Genomic DNA, 25,219 nt, shown 5'->3' with positions numbered 1-25,219 from the left:
AAATAAACAATTCATTCAGTGATATCTTTTAAGGCCTTTTATGAAATGCCAGTGATAGTTACAGTTTGTCCAATTTATAAGTCATTTACTTTGTGGTATACAGCATGACTACTAGCTCAGTCAGATGTTGTCATGGATACAAGTACACAGCAAGGGCAGATAACTCTGAAATTCAATAAGCTCACTTGGATGGTGACTCGATGCCTCAATTTCTGTAAAGACCTTTACTCATGTGACCAACAGAAGACAACCTAGATATGTATATGCTCCTTCTTAACAATGAAGTCTGTGTCAAAGTTAGATATATCTCTGTAGAAAGATGTAGGAACAGCGCCAAATTTATCACGAGAAGGTGAATTGTCGGCAGCATGTGAGGTGTGTCACTGCCGACAAGGGTTTACTGGGTGTCGGTAGGTCTTCATTTGTTATACTTCTACAAGATTTTATTCATGGATGTGAAGAAAATGAAATTAAAATTGTTGTATTTTCTGAGATCAATGTTTTGTTGTAATTGATAATTATTTCATTTCATCCTTGTCAGGGGCGGTCGGGTAGCCTACTGGTTGAAGTGTTCGCTTGTCACGCTGAAGACACGGGTTCAATTCCCGACATGTGTACAATGTGTGAAGCCCATTTCTGGTGTCCCCTGATATTACTGGAATATTGCTAAAAGGGACGTAAAACCATACTCACTCACTCACTCAGTCACTCACTCATCCTTGTCATCTTCTGCATCAACAAGGAAGGAAATAGCACATCATTCAAATGCAATAGTGTGGTAGCCTAGTGGTAGAAGCGTTCATGCGTCATGCTGAAAGGCTGGGATTCGATTACCGACATGGGTGCAATGTGTCAAGCCCATTTCTTTTGCCCCCCGTGGTATTACTTGAATATTGTTAAAAGTAGCGTAAACAAATACTGTTAAGATGGTATCAACTCTGGAAATAGGGTTGCCGAATGAGCTTCGCTTTGTTTTCACAACTTAATAAGCTCTGTGTGCATGTTTTCTGAAGGGGGAATCTTTCTGGCATATGATTTGCAGATATTGGAAGTCAAGGTAACTGATAATGAAAGGTGAAGGTTGTAACCATTTGGGGTGTTTGTGCAGCATTTCAAGGAGTCTATAATTCTATATTGATTTTCAATATATGTCTCATAATTATGAGCTTATTAATCATTCTTAAAACACTTTTTCAACCCATAATGGTAAACTAGACACATGTATCAAGACATGATAATGTCAAGGTCATTCACTGATGATGGCGTTAGTTTGTTGTAAAGACTCCATATTTGAAGCACAATCTGCAACCAGTAACACTGTCAGTGGTAGGGAAAATATTTGATTTGTGTGTAGTACAACTGACCATTTTGAAGACACATGTTCAAGTCACATGATATTGTGAAATTTAATCTTAAAATCTGGGGATCACACATTTGGCTGTTTAAACACACTTTACACAAAGAACATCAATATCCTCTAGGGGATTCTGTGATTTCTTTGGCCAAGTACTCGAGTAACCAAATATACCTATAACATTCTTCATAATAATGTTCATGAAATTGAGATTTTTTTAATTTTATTTTTATTTTTAGTAGTAGTAAATAAAAATTTAATGCGCCAAAAAATACCATTCACCAATCGGATGCTCATAGCACTACAATGGATGGTGTGCACATGATTTTCATCCTCAGCTCCCTGGGTAATATACACCCAAGGATTTCTGCGAGGTGCTGCGCCTATCACCCTACTGGGTACCCATTCTCTGCTGTGTGAGGGGGGCACAGGTGGCCCAGTCGTCTAAGGCGCCGCGATTCGCTGTGAAGAGTTGCGTCCCTTGGGCACGCCAGAAACCTATGATTGTGGGTTCGAATCCCGGTTTGCCCCGATTATGTTTCTAAGTTTGTCAGCACCATACCCGTGCTCGTGGGTTTCACCGAAGTGGTAAACGTCTGAGACCTGCATCACTTCGGGCTTTCCTCCCACATTAAGCTGACACGCCGCGATATAACTGTAATAATGTTAAAAGTGGCGTTAAACCCAACTCACTCACTCACTCTGCTGTGTGAAGATGCATATTACGAACAAAATCACTTGTGCTTCAGAGTGGGGCACGACCGAAGCCCCAGAAACTCGTAAGAGTCAAGCTGCCAAACACAGTCAGCCTTCTAAGAACTCTCCCCTTAATGTCACCTTACTTGTGACCTGTGCACAGGTTTGACGTGCCACCACACGTAGTAATTACCCAGTAATGTCACAAACTTCAAGCTTGTGGTATGTCTGCTTCTGGTATATAAATTTGTATGTAATTAGTCCTGAAGCTTTTGTGGAATTTGACTGTTGGCACCAGTGGTAATTTTTCTAAAGACAAATACCAAATTATCCTTTTATACATTTGTTCCAAATGGCCCTGGGGAACTCTTTTGGCACTTGTGAATTGAACAAAATGTCAAAGGTCAAGGTCACAAGATAGAAAGATATCACATACAGGTATGTTGTTAAATTTTCTCAAAAAGTAATCAGCATTTATCATTAAACTTGGTATATGCTTCGTTAGGATGGTGTCCTGCTTGGAAAGGGGTGTGGGCAAAGTCAGTAATGACTCTTTTTGATAAAATATGGTTATGTCATTGTCAGTGCCTGAGGCAAGGTCACCCCTACAGGAATAGAACAATGTTTGCATGTAACTTTACAAATCCAACATCCTAAAGTTGGTGCTATGATAAGGTCAAGATAATCCTTGATGTTATTGTGGAACATGGATATATATAACTCATTGCCAGTTACTGTTGCACTTTTACTTATACAACCATAAGACTTGGTAATTGTTGGTACACGACACGCAAGAATGTGGCATGATGTGACGTCATGATGGAGGATCACACAACAGCTGGGATGGGGCCTCAGAAAAGCAGACTAAAAGTTGAAACAACCTTTTTTCTTCATCTACGACCATTGCTAGGCACTGTCTTTTTGTCAAAGGCAAGCAGTCGATTCATTAAGGAATAATGCAGGATAAGTAAAAAATATAAAAAGAAGAGAGCTAATTTTAAAATGTTTCCGGAAGCATTATTGTAATAATCATCATGTGTATAAAGCTTGATTTTTTTAACATAAAGATACTACAAACAAGGTATACAAAGTTCAACTTAGGTCACATCCTGGCTCTACTCAGTTTTTCTGCTGACCTGCATCAACCTGGAGAAATGTTCGTCACCACTCGCCTCTTTCCGTAACCTGCAAGAAGACTCGTCCCCTTATCGATGAATGTTATGTGCGAAAATACTACAAACCAATGAGAATGCGCATATGATTTCAAGTTCTTCGTCAAAGAATCCCTCAGAAATAATTTTTGATTTTACATATGTCTTGCATCTAAAAATATACCAAAACACAGTTAAATGTGTTCAATCATACTGTATAATTCCACACTTCCTATATGCTTTAAATTGTATCTGAAATATATTTAATATATGGGGAAATATATGTGAACCATTACGCAATGAATTAACAATTGTTTTAGGTATGCTTGTTTGTGCTAAGATGGAACCCGGTCGCAAAAATGGCCATGAGAGGGACAGGAGTCGCTATTCGGTTTGTCCCATAATAACACGAGTTGGTCACAAATGCCTGGAGAAAGTGAGTTGAATATACATTCGCTCTGTACAGTATTTCAGTCATATCATGACTAGGCAGCTTTAAGTGGGAGGAAAGCCCAGAATGAAGCACTTCCTTGACGTCTGCCACTTCCACGAGCACAGGTCAGGTGCTGACAAACCAAGAACCGTAACCAAGGCAATTCTGGAATTTCGAACCCACAACCATTTTCTTCTTGCACAACAATTGGAAGTAAATCTGTTAATTGAAGAGACAACAAGGCCCCCTAAAACCCAACCAACAACACAACAAAGCAGTCATATTTAAAATGATTTATTTGTCCGTCTGTGGAGACAGTGGCTGAACCACGTCCCCCAGACCTCCACTAATGAATGTTGATTCTGTGCCCTCCGCTCTGGACTGTGCGCTCCGTGAGATGGAGAGAAGAGACTAATAAATAGACGAGACACTAACATGTAGAGATGAGTGAATATGATTGCAATGTACACAATGTACAATGGATAATGCCTGCCCAACACACAAAGACGACACATCGTCAGTTGGCCATATCTCAAATCATTTCGGGCAAAGACGTTTGTGATGTGGTATAAACGTATGAAAAACAAAATCATGTTGACTTTCCACAATTTCAGCAAAGAACAAAACCCTACTTATCACTTACAGGGCTGGGCAATTAAAATCTACTGGTGTTGGTCAAGGTCAATTTACTTTGAAGGGAACCAAGAACATTTTAGCCTTAGAAAATACGTTTCAGCCATCACATTAATTATTTGTTGTAAAGAACATCTCCCCAAAGGGAATGGAGTAATGCGGCTTTCAACATGTCTCCAGAAATATGCCAGAAGACACCAAGCATGGGTTTCACACATGGCACCCACAGGAAATCAAATCCAGTTCATTGGCATGGCCCTACATTGCTCTCCCTAAGCTCTCAAGACATCAAGCTACACCTATTAGTCTCAATAGTGTTGTCTTACAGTCAAAGGAGGGAAAAACTAGAGCCTTGCTGGGAATTTTATCAAGAGATCAATTAGGTTACACAAATTTTGGAAGCCATTTGTAGAGTCAGCTCCTCATGGCCAATGGCGTTGCAAACTTTCAAGATGTCAAATACTGTATTTGACGTAATAAGCGTCCAGGGTGCTCTCAAAATTAGAAATAGGGGGCTCTAATTAGAATATTGAAAGATGAGTTGAAAGATTTCGTGGTTTATGCTGACACCCTGAAATGTTTATATTATGACAGATATTTTTTCCCAGAATTTAATTGCCCATAATTAATCAATCGGAAGGGCTGGTAATTGCGATTGTTGACTAGCCCATATATTAGCAAATATTGCAGTAGGCGCTTATTAGAGCGGGGCGCTTATTACGTCGACTGTGGTACATGTTATTCCAGATCAGAATGGCATCCAATGTACACATTTTGTATAGCAGACGTACACTGTCATGAGTAAAGTGAAAGATTTCATTTGCTCTTTTGAAAATATCAGGCATGAAGAGAGACTGTTTCAGTTCATCAACAATCGGCAAAAGTTTGTGGGAAGCCGCCTAGGAGGTAATTCGGTAGCTAGTAGCAGCTATCATGTTCTGATTGATTTTCTATTCTGATGAACAAATACTGAAAAGTGACCTCGACCCTGAAGAATACAAGACCCATGGTTTGTGCACATCCATCAGACCCTAACACTCACTGGCAGCTTATACTGTAGAGGGAGCTGTGTTCTGAGTAATTACAAGTAGTGAGTGAGTGAGTGAGTGAGTGAGTGAGTGAGTGAGTTTGATTTTACGCCGCTTTTAGCAATATTCCGGCAATATCACGGCGGGGGACACCAGAAATGGGCTTCACACATTGTACCCATGTTGGGAATCGAACCCGGGTCTTCAGCGTGACGAGCGAACGCTTTAACCACTAGGCTACCCGACCGCCCCTAATTACAAGTAGAACATCTACAGTAAGATTCTCTGAGATTCCCACTTTCATTTTAATTCAGATATCAACATCAACCTGGTTTTATATACTGGTAATCATGATAATAAAATATTTCTCCCTGGAAAAAACAATATTCTTGATCACAATCACCAATATGATTTCATACAAGCACTCCTTCATTCTTGACAGAAGTCAAAACTTCCTCGACATAAGAAAATATAAAATGTAGCAAAGATACAAAATTTCATTTGAAATACAAAGTTTCATAAAACTTAACATGTTTCATGAATACTGCGTTCAACAAAATCACCATGAACCTACATTGAGGTCACATATTCCTCTACACATGACAAATGCAGGGATGGAAATTAACCAAGAAAGACTACGAGCCCAAATATTGATAACGTGTAAAAAGTTTTGAAATTCTACTAGCCCTTAGGATATCTTTAACACAACAAGACTGGTCCGGGCTAGCAGGCTAGTGCTAATTTCCATCCCTGAAAAGTCCTGTTTATCAGGCTTAGTAATCATAATAATGCATATATGTGACTTCCTTGCCACCAGCTGGTGATACATGCTTCCTACAAGGCAGAACTCTGAAGAAAGTCATGCAGCCATATTGGGACACATTATCCCATGTTTATGACGATGCTCGGCATGTGGAGAAACCAGAATACACGTTAAAACTTCCTTCATCAACAAGACAACAAATACTTCGTGTAATGTGGTATCCTCACACCCCATGCTATCAACACGCAACATTGGTCAGCTTACTGTTACCATGGTTACTAAATCATACCCTCCTCACCATGGAGTGACTGTTGTGTAACGCCGCTCCACCAATTGTGCAGCCATTCGTGGCGCCATATCACAAAGTTGTCCATGGAGAAGATTGATACTTAATATATCTGTGAAATAAGCACAGAATATCATCATGGTGATGCATGCATTGCGCCAATTCTCCCATTCTCATTATGCCAGACCATATCAATTGTTTAGTTTATTTGTGCAAGGACAATTTTGACAAACATTTGAACTTATGATGGCATTTCACCATTTCATCTCACTTTGAGTTGCTCATGGTAAATGACTCACAAAATATGATTTGCATCAAGACGATGATATGCATCAGACACGTCACCAAGCCTGACCACCGATCCCGTTAGTCGCCTCTTATGACAAGCATAGTCGCCTTTTACGACTGTTCTACCCCGGATCTTCACAGGTCTGCTAGGCTGTGGAATTACAGCATGGACAACAAGTACAGCCCTTAAATGTTACGAGTCATTGTGGACTACATGTACTATTAATGGATTTCAGTTGTTCTAAGCACAATTTAGTTGTCTCGAGCTAGTGGAATAGCTTGATTTTCAAAGGCTGCAGGCTGATCTATATCTCATGGTGACAGTACTTGAGACAAAACCAGGTTTGACACAGATGATCCCCACAAATAGGCTGGATTAATTTGATTTGATGTGATTTTTCTACACCTTTCTTTACATTGTTAATAATAATAGCTGACTCTCATTAGGAGACAATTCAACAGACTGAACCAAAAGTATCCTTTCATGAAGAACTCAACTTATAAGACATATCTTTTCATCACAAACTTGTCATGGTCACATAGACTGATCAAATGTGGGAACAGCAAACAAACAATTTATGTCTAATTCTTGGATCACTTTATCTGTGACTCCAGGTACCATAAGATATTTCTAGTAACCATGGTAACTCCAGCTTTACTAACAAGGTCCACTATTCAGCACTAGCTGACAGGGTGGTGCCGAGCCCTTATCATGCTTATTGTTTATACTTCAGTGTGAGAATCAGGTGAACTTTCATCATCCATCATTGGTTCCAAGTTCCAACTTGAGTCAAAGTAAATAATCGACTCCTAGTTGCTTCTTCATTTTCCAGATATTTTACATTTTGTTCCAGACCATGTCTTTAACACGATTTTAACAATTTAGGAATCTTACTCCATATATGATGATGTATGAAAAAACTTGAATTATTGCATTATGATGATGATTGTGTTGAACACTTTGACCAAATTTATATATCTAATTGCATTTTCACTCTAAACTTGATCTTTAAATTCGGAACACTCTACTAAATAAGAGTCATCCTCCCAAGGCAAGAGAGTTAACTGACTATAAAAGTCCAGTTTCTACCCTTGCTGAACTAGGCTGGTATTATGGAGTTACATTTTGGCTGGACTAACGAGTCTATGCATAGTCCAATCAAAATTGTGCACCAAAATCGAAATCCGTTTCGTAAATTGCCATGCAGATTTCGCAGGATGGCAGGATTTGCAAAACATGTGCACCTCCTACTCGTCAGCAGACATTTTCCAAATCTTTTCATGTTTTTAACGAAAGTACTCACATGATTTGATGCATTTCTCAATGTAAGACCCGTTTTATCACAAAATAGATCTTGATTATCGATCAGATCATCCTGACCGGGCGCCACCATTTTGTGTGAAGCAAACGCAAGTGATACGAGAGGTGGAATCTGATTGGTCCATAGGAGAGGCTTCGAAGGGACATAACTGGCGCTATGATCGAGCCAAGTAATTCCAGCCTAGTTCGGCAAGGGTGGAAACTGGACTTTTAAAGTCAGTTAACTTGCCTCGGGAAGATGAATAACGGTTGAAAGAGGGGAAGGAATAATTCATTTTCATTAGCCCATGTGTATAATTTTAAGATATTGAGAAAAACTTCTTCACAAGACCAGACAGCACTACGCAGATGTCTGATGAACGTTATCGATTTGATACCGAGAATCCCATTTATTCCTTGTAAACATGGTCAGTCATCAACAGCACACACTCATAACAAACATGTACGATACAGGTACAAATTTCTTTGCGGAAATGACATGACAACAGGCCCTTGAACAAGACTCGTCTTTGTGTAGCACCGAGATGAGTTCAGGTCTTCTACTTGTCAGGCCGTTTTACTGTAGGTTTGTCTCCCCGACATTTAGGGCAATACCATTTTCCCTTTGGCTTTGTGGTAAGTCCGACACAGTTAAAATGAAACCACTCGATCACACACTTGTCATTGTCACATCCTATCATCTCGCCATATGAGACTTGGTTGCATAAACAGTATGTGGGCTCGTCGGGGTCAATGGGGGGGTCGACGGGGGAGTCTTCTCGTTCTTTCTTCACTTTTCTCTTCTTTTTCTTTTTCGGAACCTTTTCTTTCTCCTCCTGAAAATAGCAAGATTGACATTGGGAACAATGGATTTAAGGGGTACTAAATTAAAATACTACAGGAGGAGCCTCAAGTGCTGGAATTTTTGTTGCATTCACTTATAAAATGACAAAGGACAAACTCATCATTGAGTAAATCATGGTGACATCTTGATTAGTAGAAGTCTACATGCCCTGATTACAAACTGTTAGCCCCTTGTAGATCTGGAGTAGAATAGGTCTTCAGCAACCCATGCTTGCTGTAAAAGGCGACTAACGGGATCGGGTGTTCAGGCTCGCTGACTTGGTTGATGCTCATGATCACCGGATGATCACTGGATTGTCTGGTCCAGACTCGATTATTAACAGACCGCTGTCATATATTCCTGGAAACTCAGTGTTTCAGCTGGCTTTTACAACTGCCAGTCCTGGTGGACTGGTAACTCTAAAAATTACCAGTCTCCCCTAATTTTTGTCAGTCCCAACTTTCAGCAAATAAAAAAACACATGAAAATGATGTGGTTTTAATTCTTTCAACATCATGTTCAATGCAATGACTTGATCTCTGAAGTAACTTAGTTAGATCTACACATCATTCACACAAAGTTCAGTCACAATTTCCTTTTCTTTTGTTTGATATTTCAAGACTAAGTCGCTACAAATATATATTTAACCTCGAAGCAAAGAGAAATGTTATTTCCTTGTACTAAAAATAGACAAGGGGAAACCCTGAAGGTAACAGACAAGCTGATTTTGTTCGAAAAACATACTTATTTGAATATCGCCCATGTTTTGTTCAACAACAGATTTATATTGATACGTTATTGGCCAGTCTATACATGCTATAGGGACTGGCAGTCACATGAATTAGCCTAATTTTTCCGGTAAAAATATGGTAATTACCAGTAAACGGGAACACTTTCTAACCCAGGTCCCCACTGAGCTGCTCACTGTGGGTTTTGGTAAAAAACATTTCAAGACTGAATAAATGTTTTGGTGTTAAATTTCCTAAATTTGACTTTAACTTTAAACCTATCCAAGTTGACAAGAGGCTAACTGCACAGTGCCACACAATCAGAGAGACAGGTTGTACCTTAACATCTTCTTGACTGACATCATGATTTTTCTGTCGTCGTTGTCTCTTAGCAACCGGTTTTTCAGACCGCTCTGAGTCCACTGCTTTTGCCTCCTTCTTGGGTGGATCCTTTACCGGCTCCGGCTCCTTTGTGGAGCCAGGATCTGCAGCAAGCAAAATTGTTTGGTTTACTAGGTGAGGTGAAATGGGGTTCTATAGCACCTGGCACTCTCTCGATTTACAGTTGGCAGTGTCAAATATGGCGCAGTGGATGAAAATACTTACGTTTTCACTACTAATTAGTGTTTGGTGTAACCATGGTAACAGTTACTAAAACAAACATTTAAGGTCAGAATCGATATTGTTTTACTTACTGTCCGATTGTGATCGATACTTGTATCAAGTGGTAAAAAATTATGATCCGCCCATGCATCTGGGTATCGTCCCACTAGTAGGGTTTAACATCGCATTAAAGTAAAGATTCTTGCACTTATGTAGGGACATGCATGTGTGTGTGGCTGCCCATGCTAGTCTGGACCAATACTGGTTTTATAGTGCTAGCCCACTGAGTTTAACATGGATACCCTACTGTGACACACAGCCTACCCATAATGCAGAGTGCCAGGGAGGGTAACAACAAGTACCACCTAGAAACGTCCTCTGTTATGATGTGGATGTGGATAGAAACCGACATTCTGCTGACTAGGCAAATGCTCCATCCAATACACCACAGAGACTGTCTTTTGAACATGTCATTGATAAGCAACACTACTGAACTTATGCTGATACTGAAACAAAGTCAGCACATTTGTAAGGACCCCTAAAAATATGTTTCAAATTTTCAGTCTATTCAGGTACGTCAGTTTTAAAAGTTTACCTCTTTGCAAAACCCTGGTCATTTTCAGTTTAGAAATAGAAATTTGGTCTGTATACAGGAGATTAATAATTGAGGGTTCTGATGGTGTACACTGCTTAGAGTGAAATGTAAATGTAAGATGAGACAAATGTTTATTGTAAAAAAATACGGAAAAAAATCATCGTATTGATGCTAAAAACATTTGTATATAGCTAGATCTAACAACACCAGAAAACCAGTTGACAATGAATTGCATTAAAGAAGGGAGAACAGAACCAGTTGTCCACGTTTTGCTGCCGACAGAATCATGATCCACATTCGCATAGAGACTATTTCGCATTTTCAATCCAACTTGATAGTGTTTTATTTTTCACCAAGCCGAAAAAAATACTTACTAAAGGCCCCAAATTTTTCTGACTACTGACTGACAAAATAAACCCTGGTAATTTTCAGTCCAGAAATAGAAATTTGGTCTGTATACAGAAGAATTAATGGAGTACAGCTCACCCAGATTCTCTCTGTCTTGTTCCAGCTGTCGAGCTCGATTCTCAATGAAGTCAATAATAACAGACAGCAAGACAAGTTTCTCGTCTCCGATCTCCTGGCATCGAATCAGAGCTCGCTGGATGGCAAAAAATGCTTTCTTCTTCATTGGGCCTTGTTGCTTATACACTTCTTGCTGATAGTCCATGTCTTGCATAATGTCTGCAATATACGCGAGTCATCAGATACAGGAAATCAGGCCATGAATTGATGAGGGAAATAGTTAAATATCACAAGAATATTACTTATTAGCTTCTACGAGACTAGACACCAGTTTTTAATTCTCTTTGTTTAATATTCAACCTACAAGAACCAAAGCCACATGGTCAGTCTTCAGGAACTTTTCTAGACCTGTTTAGGGGATAACATAATCATTCTATCCCAAATCTGCAGCAAATGTCAGTAATAAATTCCAAATTGGAATTCAATATTTCCTAAATCATGTTAATACAGTTATAACTAAACTGATGGCTTGTTTGTTTGTTGTTTAACGCCGCACTCAGCAATAGTCCAGCTATATGACAGTGGTGTGTAAATAATCAAGTCTGGACCAGACAACCCAGTGATTGATATCATGAGCATCGATACACACAATTGGGATCGATGACATGCATCAACCAAGTCAGTGAGTCTGACCAACCGATCCCGTCAGTCGCTACTTACGACAAGCATAGTCGCCTTTTACGGCAAGCATGGGTTGCTGAAGACCTATTCTACCCTGGATCTTTACGGGTCGATGGCTTGGTTGAGGTGACTTGTATGTCCCCAGTAGGTATTGTATATATTGTAATACTTTGTTTTACATTATTGCATAAAATGCAATGTTAAAATGACATTTTAAAATACCCCTGAATGTACGAAAATAAGAACTTTGAAAAATCCCAATTTTGAACAAAAAAAATAACATGACACAAAAAGCTGTTTTATGTATGAATGTAGGGATGTGATTTAAAATATGCAAACTATACTGTTGTACATGTTCTAGTTTACCACGTTCATTTGCACAGCAAACTGCCCAAGTGATTAGACAGAAAACCATGCATAATTATTATCATGCTAACATGGCTAATGGGCTAAAATTACAATTTATAAAACATGTTAAACATGCTAACATGTTTTATGAACATTATCATGATTATGAGGATCAAAGTATTAAATAAAAAAATATTCAACAAATTACAACATAATACTAACAGTGTCAAAGCTCAAAAGTTAGTTCGTTGTTTAACGCAACACTCAGCAATATTCCAGCTATATGACGGCGGTCTGTAAATAATGGAATCTAGAACAGACAATCCAGTGATTGATATCATAAGGATTGATCTAATCAATTGGGAAAGGATGACATGAATCAACCAAATCAGGAAACCTGACCAGTCGATCCCACTTATGACAAGCATACTCGCCTCTTATGACAAGCATGGGTTGCTAAAGACCTATTCTAACCCGGATCTTCACTGGTATCAACACATGATAAAGCTCACAAGAAACATGATCTCTGGTTTATGAGAACTTAATCAGTCAAATTACATGGTATTTATTTATCATGTGATTTAATCACTTATAATTAGTCATAACTTGGTGTACATGGAATATGTGTCATCACCGTGAATGTAGGACAGTTGGCACCATGTTATTTTTGCATGAAAAAGTCACTGTCTAAATATATATTGTCATTTGCATTTGCAAATATCATAATCAAATTAAGACTTTACAACACATCTTCCTACCAAGGTCAGTTTAACAATACATCGTAAATGAAAGACGACAAATAATATCAACAAAAATATATATACATGATAGGGGCACACTGCCAAACATTACACCGGATCTTTTATCACGGGGTACAAATTCGGGTGACACAAACAAACGGTTCAACATTTGTCACGTTTGGTTTTCAAACTAACACCATCCATGAGACCCTACACATCAGACTTATATACAACCGGTTTCCGTGTAAACTAAGGAATTCGAAATGAATTAATTCTTACCTCTACACTGAATATCTAACTCTCGAAGTTGGGAAACACTTCGTTGTAAATCGTTGGGAAGATTCTCCATCGTTTCCAAATAATTTTCGAGATACGTTCCAGAGCATAAAGCCTCTACGGCCGCTTGGTTGAGCATGTTCATACCGGGATAGATGTCACTTGATTACACCGCAAAACTGAAATAAAAGTTAATGTCTGATAACTTCAGTATGTTGAATCAAATCATAACGGTGTGACATGAAAATTTGACTGGGCCTACGCATCGAGTTTCCCTCCCGCTGGTGAATGAAACCGGTTGAGTGTAAATGATGGGAGCGAAATTAACATGAACGAAAAGAAAGATCTCATCACCTTGAAAATATGTACAAATCTGCTTAAGAAATGTTTTTTATTGAGATGCTTGTATACAACTAAGGATATGTGATGGCACGTTAACCAGACCGGTACATAAAGGTGACCGTTTACTGCATTTGTTAATCTCTTTCCGTTTCAGAATAAGTGTTTTCATTTTATATGAAATCGGGCACTTGCTTCCGGGAATTCGTTCGACCTTGACAGTGACATAGCATGTGATGACAAACTGAAACACGTGTTTACGCAAATAGCCTGACTGGCATTGGCTTGTTGTTGTTACACCTTGTTGAAAAAGCACAATTGACAACGATCGGACATTACTTCAAATCAACCAAATGGTTAGATGAAATCTAAAAATAAACCTCATTGTTCATTGGGAAACCCCCTCACGCAGTACAGACACATTATAGGTCACAAGTGATCATGAATATTCAAACGACTTACAGGAAACCTTCAGGTGTCCCGAGAGTTCGTCTTGTCAAATGGAACATGCTGTAAATCCCAAGTTAGGAATGCTGTTATGACATTTGCATCGAAATGTCAACTAAAATGTTTACCAGGTTTTCACGAGGATGGCTTCAGAACTTCAATTCGAGTCATGTACGATTTCCAAACGGAAATAGCCAAGTTAGAGTATGGACTCTCACAAATGGTACAGCCTTAAGCAGCAGCTTTTCAACGTCCCAGCGTTATACAAACTGGGAGCAGCCCCAGGGTCATGACACTGGAATTAAAGTGTGGAACTCTTTAACAAAGACAAAGGAGCCATTAATTCTGAGGAATGACCGAATTGGAACATGGTAATAAGATTATGTAGGACGTTTAGTTCTGTTCAAGTTGAGCATCAATATTTGGTTTGTGATTACACAATGTATTTCATTAATGCCAACTTAACTGTACATATTCCATAAACATGGTAATTAGAGGCAAAAGATATTGTGTGCTGAATATTCATATGTAGATACAGAGACCATATACGGTCTCTGGTAGATATAAGTGATTTCAGTCCCTTATTAGAGGGAGACGGTTTCAACTTCCAAGTTCCTTTTTTTTCATTTTATTTTGGCCTAGACATAGTACCTAGTGCCCTGATTAAAACTGAGCTCTGTCTCTGTGTACGGTAATTATTTACTGTTACACTGAGTTACATCACGTAAATGGAGGACTTTGAATGATTAGAATCAAATTGCTACGACTCGGCCAATATGTTTTCCCTCTTATACCAGTTACAATGAATACACATGAAGCACTTCAGCTCAAATCAATTTCTTACCACAATGAAGTATCAGAGTATTGACGACTGGGTTTTGAACGAACAATGAGTTTCTTTCAAATGATGCACAGTTCATGCATGTGCAGTGTACAATGTGTGAAGTCCATTTTTGGTGTCCCCCCCCGTAATATTGCTTGAAAATTGCTAAAAGCGGCATAAAACCATACTCACTCACTCTCGACTCTAAAATTAAACAAATAATTTTCCCGATGCTGATTGCTAGCTAGAGCTGGCTGGACTTGCTTTTGTATACATGTCTTTCACAAAATAAATATATTCCACAGTCATGGGGCAGGACTAGATGAAACCATACAGTACAAAGTTGCTTATACAATATTAAAACTGATAGGTTTGAGATACTGAGTGATTGAGTATGGTTTTAGCAATATTCCAGCAATATCACGGCGGGGGGCACCAGAAATGGGCTTCACACATTGTACCCATGTCGGGAATCGAACCCGGGGCTTCGGCGTGACAAGAGAACGCTTTAACCACTAGGCTACCCGACCGCCCCGGTTTGAGATACTGGCATACAGTTGATTCTTATTAAGTAGTTTTAATTTTTCTGGATTTTGTCCAAGCCCTTAATGTATCACTGGATCACTATTTGTACCCTGAGTAACCATGGTTACTTGACAATCCCTATCAAACACAGTTATCTATTTGCTGTGTACAATATCTAAATATCACTGAATAAAGTGTTGATAATGTGGAATTATTAAACCTGAACTCACCTGTTTCATTTTACCACATTGGAGGCAAGACTGTGTATCAAAGTGATCTTTTAAGTTTTGTGTGATCAAAAGGTATGAATCACTTGAGCTGGTAAAGTAAATTTACTTTTTGTCTTGGCCCCACTTAATGACAGCAGAGTGTGCATGTTTATCTCAAAACCAAGATAAGGAGTGTTTTTTTTATGAATTAAAGGATAACAAATAAAGTTGATACAAGGAATAGGTTCAAGAATTCAGCCAATCGAGATAACTGAGTCTAATGTACAGAGCTTGTTCTTGGTGTTATGAGTTTTTTACTTTATAAATGTTTGCTTCTTGGATAAAAATTTCGACCTGTTTCTTTGTATAACCAGGGTAGAGCAGTCCTCAAGTTGTGTGTACTGTGTTTGTCCTGAAAGATGTTTTGTGTTTAACAGCACACTAAGTAATATTCCAGCCATAGTAGCAATTTCCAGTACAAGGATGAATCTGGACCAGACAAACAAGTGATTAATGTCACGATCACATGCGCCCTGTGAAGATTCGGGGTAGAATAGGCCTTCAGCATCCCATGCTTGCTGTAAAAGGCAACTATGCTTGTCGTAAGTGGCGACTAACGTGATCCGGTGGTCAGGCTCGCTGACTTGTCTGATGCATGTCATCATATCCCAATTGTGTGGATCAATGCTCATGATGTCAATCACTAGATTGTCGATTATTTACAAACCACCGCCATATAGCTGAAATATTGCTGAGTGTGGCATTAAACAACAAATAAACAAACAAGCATATATACAGTGAGACCCTGTAAATCCAGAGATATTGTTAATCAAAACAAGAATTTTATTCATGAAATTTTGTGTTTAAGGTAGACATCTTTAAATGGAATGAAAATTACGAAATGATATAATTTTCCTTAACTAGTTGGGCAGTCAGCAATCAACACCTATCAAATCCCAGCTGATCTGTGTATGTAGTTGTCAATCTGTAACGATGGTGAGGTCACTGATTAACTGGTATGATGTATCAGCATCCTGTCTCATTAGTCACACAGTAATCAGACAGCTTAAGATGAAGAAATATAGGAATAACGCTAATTCTTGTCTGTAAGCTGTTAAGATGTTAATGATGTTATCCATCATTTAAGACAAACACAGGTCTTCAAGGAAATTTGGGATGACTTTGTGTTGGATGTTATATCATTATTTATGACCTAGCTGTGGGATATCAATGTGTGATCAGATTGTTTGTCGTTATAGTCAGGTGACTGGGATTGTTGGTACAACCAACCAGTTGCATCAACCAGTGGTTCACCTGGTACATACTCGGTTATAACTGGCTGGCAGGATATGATGGTATAAACCCAGAACAATAGTTGTTGCTTTACACTCATCTTCCCGAGGCAAGAGAGTTAACTGACTTTAAAAGTCCAGTTTCCACCCTTGCCGAACTAGGCTGGATTTACTGGGCTCAATCATAGCGCCACCAGTGGCTATTATCAGTTATGTCCCTTCTATGTCCCTCCTATTGACCAATCAGATTCCACCTCTCATATCACTTGCATTTGCTTCAAACAAAATGGCGGCGCCTAGACAGGACGATCTGATTGATACTCAAGATCTTTATTGTGATAAAACAGGTCTTACGTCGCAAAATGCATCAAATCACGTGATCACCTTGATTAAAAACATGAAAAAATTTGGAAAATATCTGTTGACAACGAGTTGGCGGTGCACATACTTTGCAAATCCTGCAGTTGACCGAAATCTGTACGACAGTTTACGTACCGGATTTCGATTTTGTTGCACGATTTTGATTTGACAATGCATAGACTCGTTAGTCCAGCCCAAATGTAACTCCATAATACCAGCCTCGTTCGGCAAGGGTGGAAACTGGACGTTTATAGTCAGTTAACTCTCTTGCCTCGGGAAGATGCTTTACACTGGGCATAGGTGGCTTAGTCGTCTGGGGCACTGAAACTTGTAGTGCAGAGTTTTATTCCGTAGGCGTGCCAGCATCTTCCCGTGGTAAAGGAGTTAACTGATATTAAAGTCAAGTTTCCATCCTTGCCGAACAAGGCTGGAATTATGGAGTTGTAGTTTGGCTGGACTAACGAGTCTAAGCCGAATCCAATCAAAATCGTGTCACGAAATGGATATCTGGTTCGTAAACTGCTGTGCAGAGTTTGGTCAATTGCAGGATTTGCAAAACATGTATACCGACAACTTAGCGTTAATAGATATTTTAAAGATCTTTTCATGTTTTAAATCAAGGTACTCATGTGATTTGATGGGAAGTAAGACCCATTTCATAATAATATCGATTATTGATTAGATCTGCTTCACTGGTCGATTCCATTTTATTTGAAGCAAATGCAAGGGATATGAGAGATGGAATCTGATTGGTCAATAGGAGGGATATAGAAGGCTCATAACTCGTAATAGCCGCGGATGTCCAGAAAATCGTTACGATTGAGCCTGGTAATTCCAGTCTAGGTCAGCAAGTGTGGAAACTGGACTGTTAAAGTCAGTTAACTCCCTTGCCTCGGGAAGATGGCGTGCCGAAAACTTATGATCCTGTTTTCGAATCCTAGATTTGAGACAACTTTGGAATTTGCTCCACGTCAAGCTGATATGTTTTGAAAGAACTGAAATACTGTGTCATTAAACACACACTCACTCTCTCTTGGTTTACAGACTTGATTTTTAACCAGCCAATATACAGGAGGCAAAATTAGATATAAGAGTTGTCAGAGGTGATTTGAGGTTAATCTTGAAATAGAAGGTAGAAATTGTTTTGCTGTGACTAAACTCGCTGACTCCACCCGATGTGGTTATGCTAGTCCTGTGTAGAAGGGGATTGTGTAGCTGGAACTATTTGTTACAGGTACATGTGTGGCCCGACAGTGTACGACTCAGCACACATTGGACATGCCAGCACGTACATGAGATTCGACATCATTCGAAGGATCATGGAAAACTTCTTTGACATCAATCTGATGGTCGTCCTTGGAATCACTGACATCGATGACAAAATTATCAACAGATCCAAAGAGGTAATTCAAAATTAATGAAATACGTGTTAGTTACTGTAGGGTTATCTATATTATATATGACTATGATTAGGTGCTCTACCGCCTAAACATTACTAGCTCTGTTATGCATGACTGAAGAGAGGTGAGAGTGAGCTCCCCTTAGATCATTGACCATGTGGAGGCTGTATACTCAACACTCAGCACAATAAACCTACTATCTTCAAACTATATATACTGTGGTATATTGAGAAGACATAACATGGTGTCAGAAGTGGGATGAGGATATTATTAACAAGGTTAGCAACTACAATAGTCAAAAAGAAGATTTTACTTGATGAACTTGTTAGTGAGCGAAAACTGAAGGTCTAATTGAAGTCCATGTGCTTTTTGTGAAGTGTTGGAAATCTCATCTGGTGTGATAAAATGGCAAATAACGAAGAGCAACCACAGTTACCTCAGTTTTTACCACAGTCAGCATACAGGGTGAACCCACCTGAACAGTTTGACTTCACAAAACCAGAATCTTGGCCAAAATGGTCACGTCGTTTTGAACGATTCAGACAGTCATCTCTTTTGACTAAAGAAGCAGATGAAGTTCAAATCAATTCACTCATTTACCATATGGGAGATGAAGCAGAGGATATCCTGTCATCTCTGAATTTGACAGATGAAGAAATGAAGTCATATCAAACAGTGATTGATAAGTTTCAGAGACACTTTGTAATTTCTCATAATGTGATATATGAGAGAGCTGTATTTAACAGACGTATACAAGAAGATGGTGAGACTGTGGACTCGTTCATCAATGCATTGTACGTTTTAGCTCGTCATTGTGACTACGGTACACTACACGATGATCTAATAAGGGACAAAATTGTCGTAGGAATTAGAGACAGTGCATTAAGTACCAAAATGCAAGCAGATAATGAACTGACACTAGTCAAAGCTGTACAGATGGCAAGACAATGAGAAATGATTAAGATTCAACAATCTCAGCTTCGTAAGACTGACACAAGTGCGGCAGCAATGGATGCAGTCAAGTCTAGAAGACCGACAAAACCACACAGACAATCATCAAAGAATAATTCTTCAAAGGCCAGTAATGCTTCCAAGAATGGAAAACACAGTTCAGCAAAGTCAAGAAGACCATATTGTCAACGATGCGGAGCGAAACCTGCACACAAATGGCAAGATTGTCCTGCACGCGAGTCTATTTGTCACAAATGTAACAAAAAGGGACATTATAGTTCTGTTTGTCTTAGTGGCAGAAAAGTAGATGAATGTGTGCTAGACTTCGACTCTGATGAAGACGAATTTTTCATTGGACAGCTGAGTGATACATCAAGAAATATTGATGAAGGCCCATGGGTGACAAACATTCAAGTGAATGACACCTTGATGAAGTTCAAGATCGATTGTGGTGCGGATGTCACTGCCATATCTGATACCTGTTTCAAGAAACTTGGCAATGTCAAACTTGAAAAGACCAAGAAGAAATTACTTGGCCCAGCTAAAATAAAACTCGATGTCATAGGGGTGTTTACCCCGAAGCTAACCAAAGGCAGCAAGGTAACATCACAAGACATCTATGTTGTGAGAAACCTTGACAGAAGTCTACTGGGGAGACCAGCCTTAACAGCCCTTGAATTGATCAAGTTTGTTGACTCAATCACAATCGATGATGTGGAGAGAGACTTTCCATCATTGATCAAAGGTCTGGGAGAAATTCCGGGTGAACATGACATAGAACTAACTGATAATGCTGTTCCCTGTTCTCTAAACACACCAAGACGTGTACCCATACCACTCCTTGAAAAGGTCAAGAAAGAGCTTGAGAAAATGCAGGATCTGCAAGTCATTGAACCAGTTACACATCCAACTGACTGGTGTTCAGGTATTGTCGTCGTTCCGAAGGGGAAGACAGGAGTGAGAATCTGTGTTGATCTGACACAGCTCAACAATAGTGTGAAGAGAGAAATTTACACTATGCCTGCAGTTGATCATATTCTCGGTCAGATTAAAGGTGCTAAGTACTTTACTCGCTTAGGTGCTAATTCAGGCTTTTACCAGCTGAAGTTGTCAGACAAAGCATCCAAGTTAACAACTTTCATAACTCCATTTGGCCGATATCGGTTCAAAAGGATGCCATTTGGAATCTCGAGTGCACCCGAGATATTTCAACGAACAATGTCTCAAATCCTGAAAGATCTTCCTGGTGTAATCTGCCTGGTGGACGACATACTCATCTATGGCTCGACTCAAGAGGAGCATGATAAGCGTCTCATGAGAGTACTCAAACGTCTAGCAGATAATTGTGTCACACTCAACAGGGACAAGTGCGAGTTCAACAAGACTAAACTGAAGTTTGTTGGACATGTCATCAGTGAGAATGGTGTTCAACCTGACCCGGATAAAGTCAAAGCCCTTGTCAACATGAAACCTCCTACAGACAAAACTGAGCTGAGAAGATTTCTCGGTATGGTGAACCAAATGTCAAAGTTCTCTGACAAACTTGCTGAAGGTACCAAACCCCTGAGAGAGTTGCTACATAAAGACAGTACATTCCTATGGAGTGATGTACAACAAGCTTCATTTGATGAAGTCAAACGTCAAATAGGTGACGCACCAACTCTGGCGTTGTATGACTCAGCAAGAGAAACGATTGTATCAGCAGATGCATCATCATATGGTATTGGAGCTGAGCTGAAACAGAAACAATCTGATGGATCATGGAAACCAGTAATCTTGGCATCCAGGTCTCTAAGTGATACAGAGCAAAGATACGCACAGATCGAAAAAGAAGCTCTGGCGATTACCTGGGCAACAGAACGGTTCAACGATTATGTGCTTGGAAAACACTTCCAAATAGAGACTGACCATAAACCTCTTGTTTCCATACTTGGATCCAAATGTCTCAGTGATCTGTCTCCAAGATTGCAACGATTCAGAATGAGGTTAATGCGATATAGTTATTCTGTGTTCCACACACCTGGCAAAAATCTGGCAATTGCAGATACACTGTCAAGATCAATCGGTGGATGAAATCCTCCTAGCTGAAGACAAACACTTTGAACAAGAGACTGATCTCTTTGTTGATCTAGTAGTGTCACAACTACCAGCTTCTGATGCGAAGTTAACAGAAATAGCCTCAGAACAAGAGAAAGTGTATGGCAGAATATCCACATTCCTACAGAACAAGTGGCCTGCCCAACATTCCCTGTCAACAGAGGAGAAGCAGCTATACAAAGTGAGACATGATTTGTCTATGGTGAATGATCTGTTGTTAAAAGGCAATAGACTGGTGATACCTCCGACTCTTCAACCTCAAATGCTCGAGAAGATTCATGCGGGACATCAAGGAATCCGTAAGTGTCGAGAGAGGGCAATGACAGCTGTATGGTGGCCAGGACTGAGTGCAGAAATCAGATCTGTTGTTGAACACTGCAAAATCTGTTCAAAGTACAGGAGAAATCCAACTGAACCTCTCCTACCAACACCAATTCCTGATCGACCTTGGCAGAGAGTAGGTACAGACCTGTTTGAACTCAACAAAGCAATGTACATACTGGTCATTGACTACTTCTCAAGGTACATAGAAGTCATCAAGCTGTCTTCTACAACATCAAAGAGTATCATCAACAGCTTGAAATCTGTATTCTCTAGACATGGGATACCAGAGGTAGTTATCTCAGATAATGGACCTCAATATTCTTCACAGGACTTCTGTGAGTTTGCTCAACAGTACAACTTTACTCACATCACATCCAGCCCGTTGTATCCAAGAAGCAATGGAGAGGCTGAGCGAGCTGTTCAGTCATGCAAGAATATGTTGCGTAAAGCTGATGATCCATATCTTGCAATGTTGGAATACAGGTCAACACCTGTATCTGGTGGATTATCTCCAAGTGAGCTTCTAATGGGAAGAAAGCTGAGAACAAGCTTGCCATGTCATCCTACACAACTACAATCCAAACATGTGGATGTGAAAAGATTCAAGCAAACCGAATCTGTGAAAAAACTAGTAATGAAAGATCAGTATGATCATCATAATAATGTGTGACCAATGTCTGAGCTCAAACATGGTGATTGTGTTTGGGTAAATCAGTCCGAGTCGAAAGTGGTTGGTAAAGCCGACACCCCGCGGCCATATATTGTGTCAACCCCAAAGGGGGAGGTGAGGCGCAATAGATGTGATCTCAAGTTAATTCCTGGAACAGAGGATACAAGTGGCAAAGTGATCCAACCAACTGTCAACAGCAGTCCTAGAAGTGCAAGTCTGTGGTCACAAGACAATACTAACTCTAAGTCTCCAGTTAAAGTTAATCCTCTCAGTCCATCATGTGTGCAAACCAAAAGTGGTAGACATTCAAAACCACCAAAAAGACTTGATCTTTGAAATGCATTTTTCATTGTATTTGAATAGCATTCAACACGATGTTGTATCAGTAATTTTGAAGTTATAGCAATGATCGTTATAATGTTCTATTTTAGAAAACACTTAAAAAGAGTACTGTTTAACTAGAATGATCTAGTAACATTGACTAAGTGTTAAGGCTTTATTTCCAATATAATGTTATGCATAATACATATGCTTCGAAGTGTCAAATGTTAATTTCACTTAAGAAAGTATGATCATTTATTTGCAATCGTTATTGCATATTTGTGTTTAAATGCATTTAAATGTGTTAGGCATATATCTGTCTGTAACTAGAACATGTAGAATGCATTAATGTTTACTTTATTTCAGTTGCTTAAAGTTTTGCAATTATCTTTCCTAGAAAGGGGGATGTAGGGTTATCTATATTATATATGACTATGATTAGGTGCTCTACCGCCTAAACATTACTAGCTCTGTTATGCATGACTGAAGAGAGGTGAGAGTGAGCTCCCCTTAGATCATTGACCATGTGGAGGCTGTATACTCAACACTCAGCACAATAAACCTACTATCTTCAAACTATATATACTGTGGTATATTGAGAAGACATAACAGTTACTTTTAGCATGGTGGTCAGTAGGGCAGCCTAGTCTTTAGATTGGTTAGAAAACCTGGCTCTGATTCCTGATGTGTATGTAGCAGCCATAAACATGCCGAGTCCTGTGATAGGATTCGAACCACCTTCTAATCAGAGGTTAGACGCCTTGTGAACATGACCAAAGAGGCTGACAAGGTAAGGATGTCATCTGTGGGAAAACTCAACGCCCTGTGCATCCTTGGCCACATAGTTGGGTACTGACACTTATTTTGCTCAAATTTAATTTGAACGTGTTCAGCCCAACTTTGGTCGGCCATAAAATGTCTGAGTCCCATGATGGGATTCGAACCACCTTTTGATCAGAGATTGGACGCCTTGTCCACATGACCAAAGAGGTTGACAAGGTAAGGATGTCATCTGTGGGAAGACCGCTTGCCCTGCTACATGTACCATGTGAAGCTGATTTCTGTTGTCCCCTGTCGTGATATTGCTGTAACAATGCTCCAAGTGGGGCAAAACTGCTCTCACTCACTCACTCATGCTATCTGGCCATGACATTCAAATGTTGAAAGAACAAAGTCTAGTTCTCATGGTTTTCTAGAATCATATGTTTTAAATTACAGGGATCCGAAATCAGATATTGTAGGGCTGGAGGGTGCTGTAAATTCAATTTCTAGCCAACAGGGAAATTCTAGAGAAGCTGCGTATGCTAGTCGTTGAACAGTTTCTGTTACTATTCATGTGTTTTTTTCATCAATATAACTTGTAATGTAATGTATCGTATGTATCGTGATACAGGGCTCGTATCGATGTATTGTGTCCCGGGCCTTGTGTCGCAATGCTGTACTGTATCACCGTTACACCACAATTGACTGTAGTTGTCATTACAACGTTGACAAAGTTTGGCATTTCTTCCAGACTGGCGTCCCCTTCACACAGATCACCTGGCAACACAAGATCGAGTTCTTCGAGGACATGGAGGCCCTGAACATCCTCCCTCCCAGCAGGTCAACACAGGTCACGGAGTATGTTCCGGAGATCATAGACTTTGTGAATGAAATCATGGACAAGGGCTACGCCTACACCACACCCAGTGGTAAGATCAGAGGGTGCTCCTCATCATCGATTTGTAGTAACGACTGGTATTATGCAAGGTGGATTGGTTAGAACTTGTCCAGCTTCTGTGACAAAGTGCAAGCAATCATCCAATCAAAAAATGTTTATAGCTGTAAGGATTTTATCATCCTGTAATTGTGAGTAGGTAAATATTGCTTTGAGCTGCATCAGCAGTGTTGCATCTATTTGTGCCTGGACATGTTCACAGTTTTTGCTGTGTGTAATTAGACAATATCAGATCAATAAAATTTCAGTTAGATCTTTCAGTGGATCATCGTGGTTTGCTTGTGATTCCTGATTTTGATGTTGTCATCGTGTAATGTCTCTACCGCCGAACTGTCATAGCTGATACATAGCTTCAGAGTTACCTGCCCTTATTCTGGTAAATGAAGCCAGGGACACATGGCATCTGTAACCGAGAGAGACATGGAGCTTGTATAAGCTTGTAGATATTCTGCAACTTGATATCACATGCTTGTTTGTTTTCTCACTGAATAAATAAATAATAGTTCAGCTAACAGCACACTTATTAATAGTT

General features: G+C 39.5%; 2 protein-coding genes across 2 annotated transcripts in view; one reads left to right on the top strand and one right to left on the bottom strand.

Annotated features, from left to right (window-relative positions):
* Positions 1-8,311: 8,311 nt before the first annotated feature.
* Positions 8,312-13,501, bottom strand: LOC124137484 (inhibitor of growth protein 1-like). Its single transcript, XM_046503798.2, has 4 exons — positions 13,216-13,501; positions 11,189-11,386; positions 9,844-9,989; positions 8,312-8,768 (listed from the first exon to the last, which is right to left on the bottom strand). The coding sequence occupies exons 1-4, from the start codon at positions 13,355-13,357 to the stop codon at positions 8,493-8,495; spliced, it is 762 nt and encodes a 253-aa protein (XP_046359754.1). The 5' UTR covers positions 13,358-13,501; the 3' UTR covers positions 8,312-8,492.
* A 246-nt stretch (positions 13,502-13,747) lies between these two features.
* The window catches only part of LOC124137482 (probable cysteine--tRNA ligase, mitochondrial), a 31,203-nt gene continuing 19,731 nt past the window's right edge, over positions 13,748-25,219 (top strand). The window contains exons 1-3 of the mRNA XM_046503797.2: positions 13,748-14,369; positions 18,442-18,610; positions 24,484-24,661. Coding sequence (XP_046359753.2) covers positions 14,107-14,369; positions 18,442-18,610; positions 24,484-24,661 — 610 coding nt within the window. The 5' untranslated portion in view covers positions 13,748-14,106. The remainder of the gene's footprint in view (positions 14,370-18,441; positions 18,611-24,483; positions 24,662-25,219) is intronic.

This window comes from Haliotis rufescens, unplaced genomic scaffold (genome assembly GCF_023055435.1).
Source record: "Haliotis rufescens isolate VD_foot unplaced genomic scaffold, xgHalRufe1.0.p SCAF_7, whole genome shotgun sequence".
NCBI classification, from domain to species: Eukaryota; Metazoa; Mollusca; class Gastropoda; order Lepetellida; family Haliotidae; genus Haliotis; species Haliotis rufescens.
This window is presented reverse-complemented; position numbering and strand designations above follow the sequence as displayed.

Bases quoted from the DNA above. Each gene is read 5' to 3' on its own strand.
- LOC124137484 (XM_046503798.2), bottom strand. From the start codon at position 13,357: ATGAACATGCTCAACCAAGCGGCCGTAGAGGCTTTATGCTCTGGAACG. The intron at 9,990-11,188 runs GTGAGCTGTACT...TGCTTGCTGCAG, and splicing joins ACAAGACAGAGAGAATCTGG to ATCCTGGCTCCACAAAGGAG. The intron at 8,769-9,843 runs GTACAACCTGTC...TGCTATTTTCAG, and splicing joins TCAGTCAAGAAGATGTTAAG to GAGGAGAAAGAAAAGGTTCC.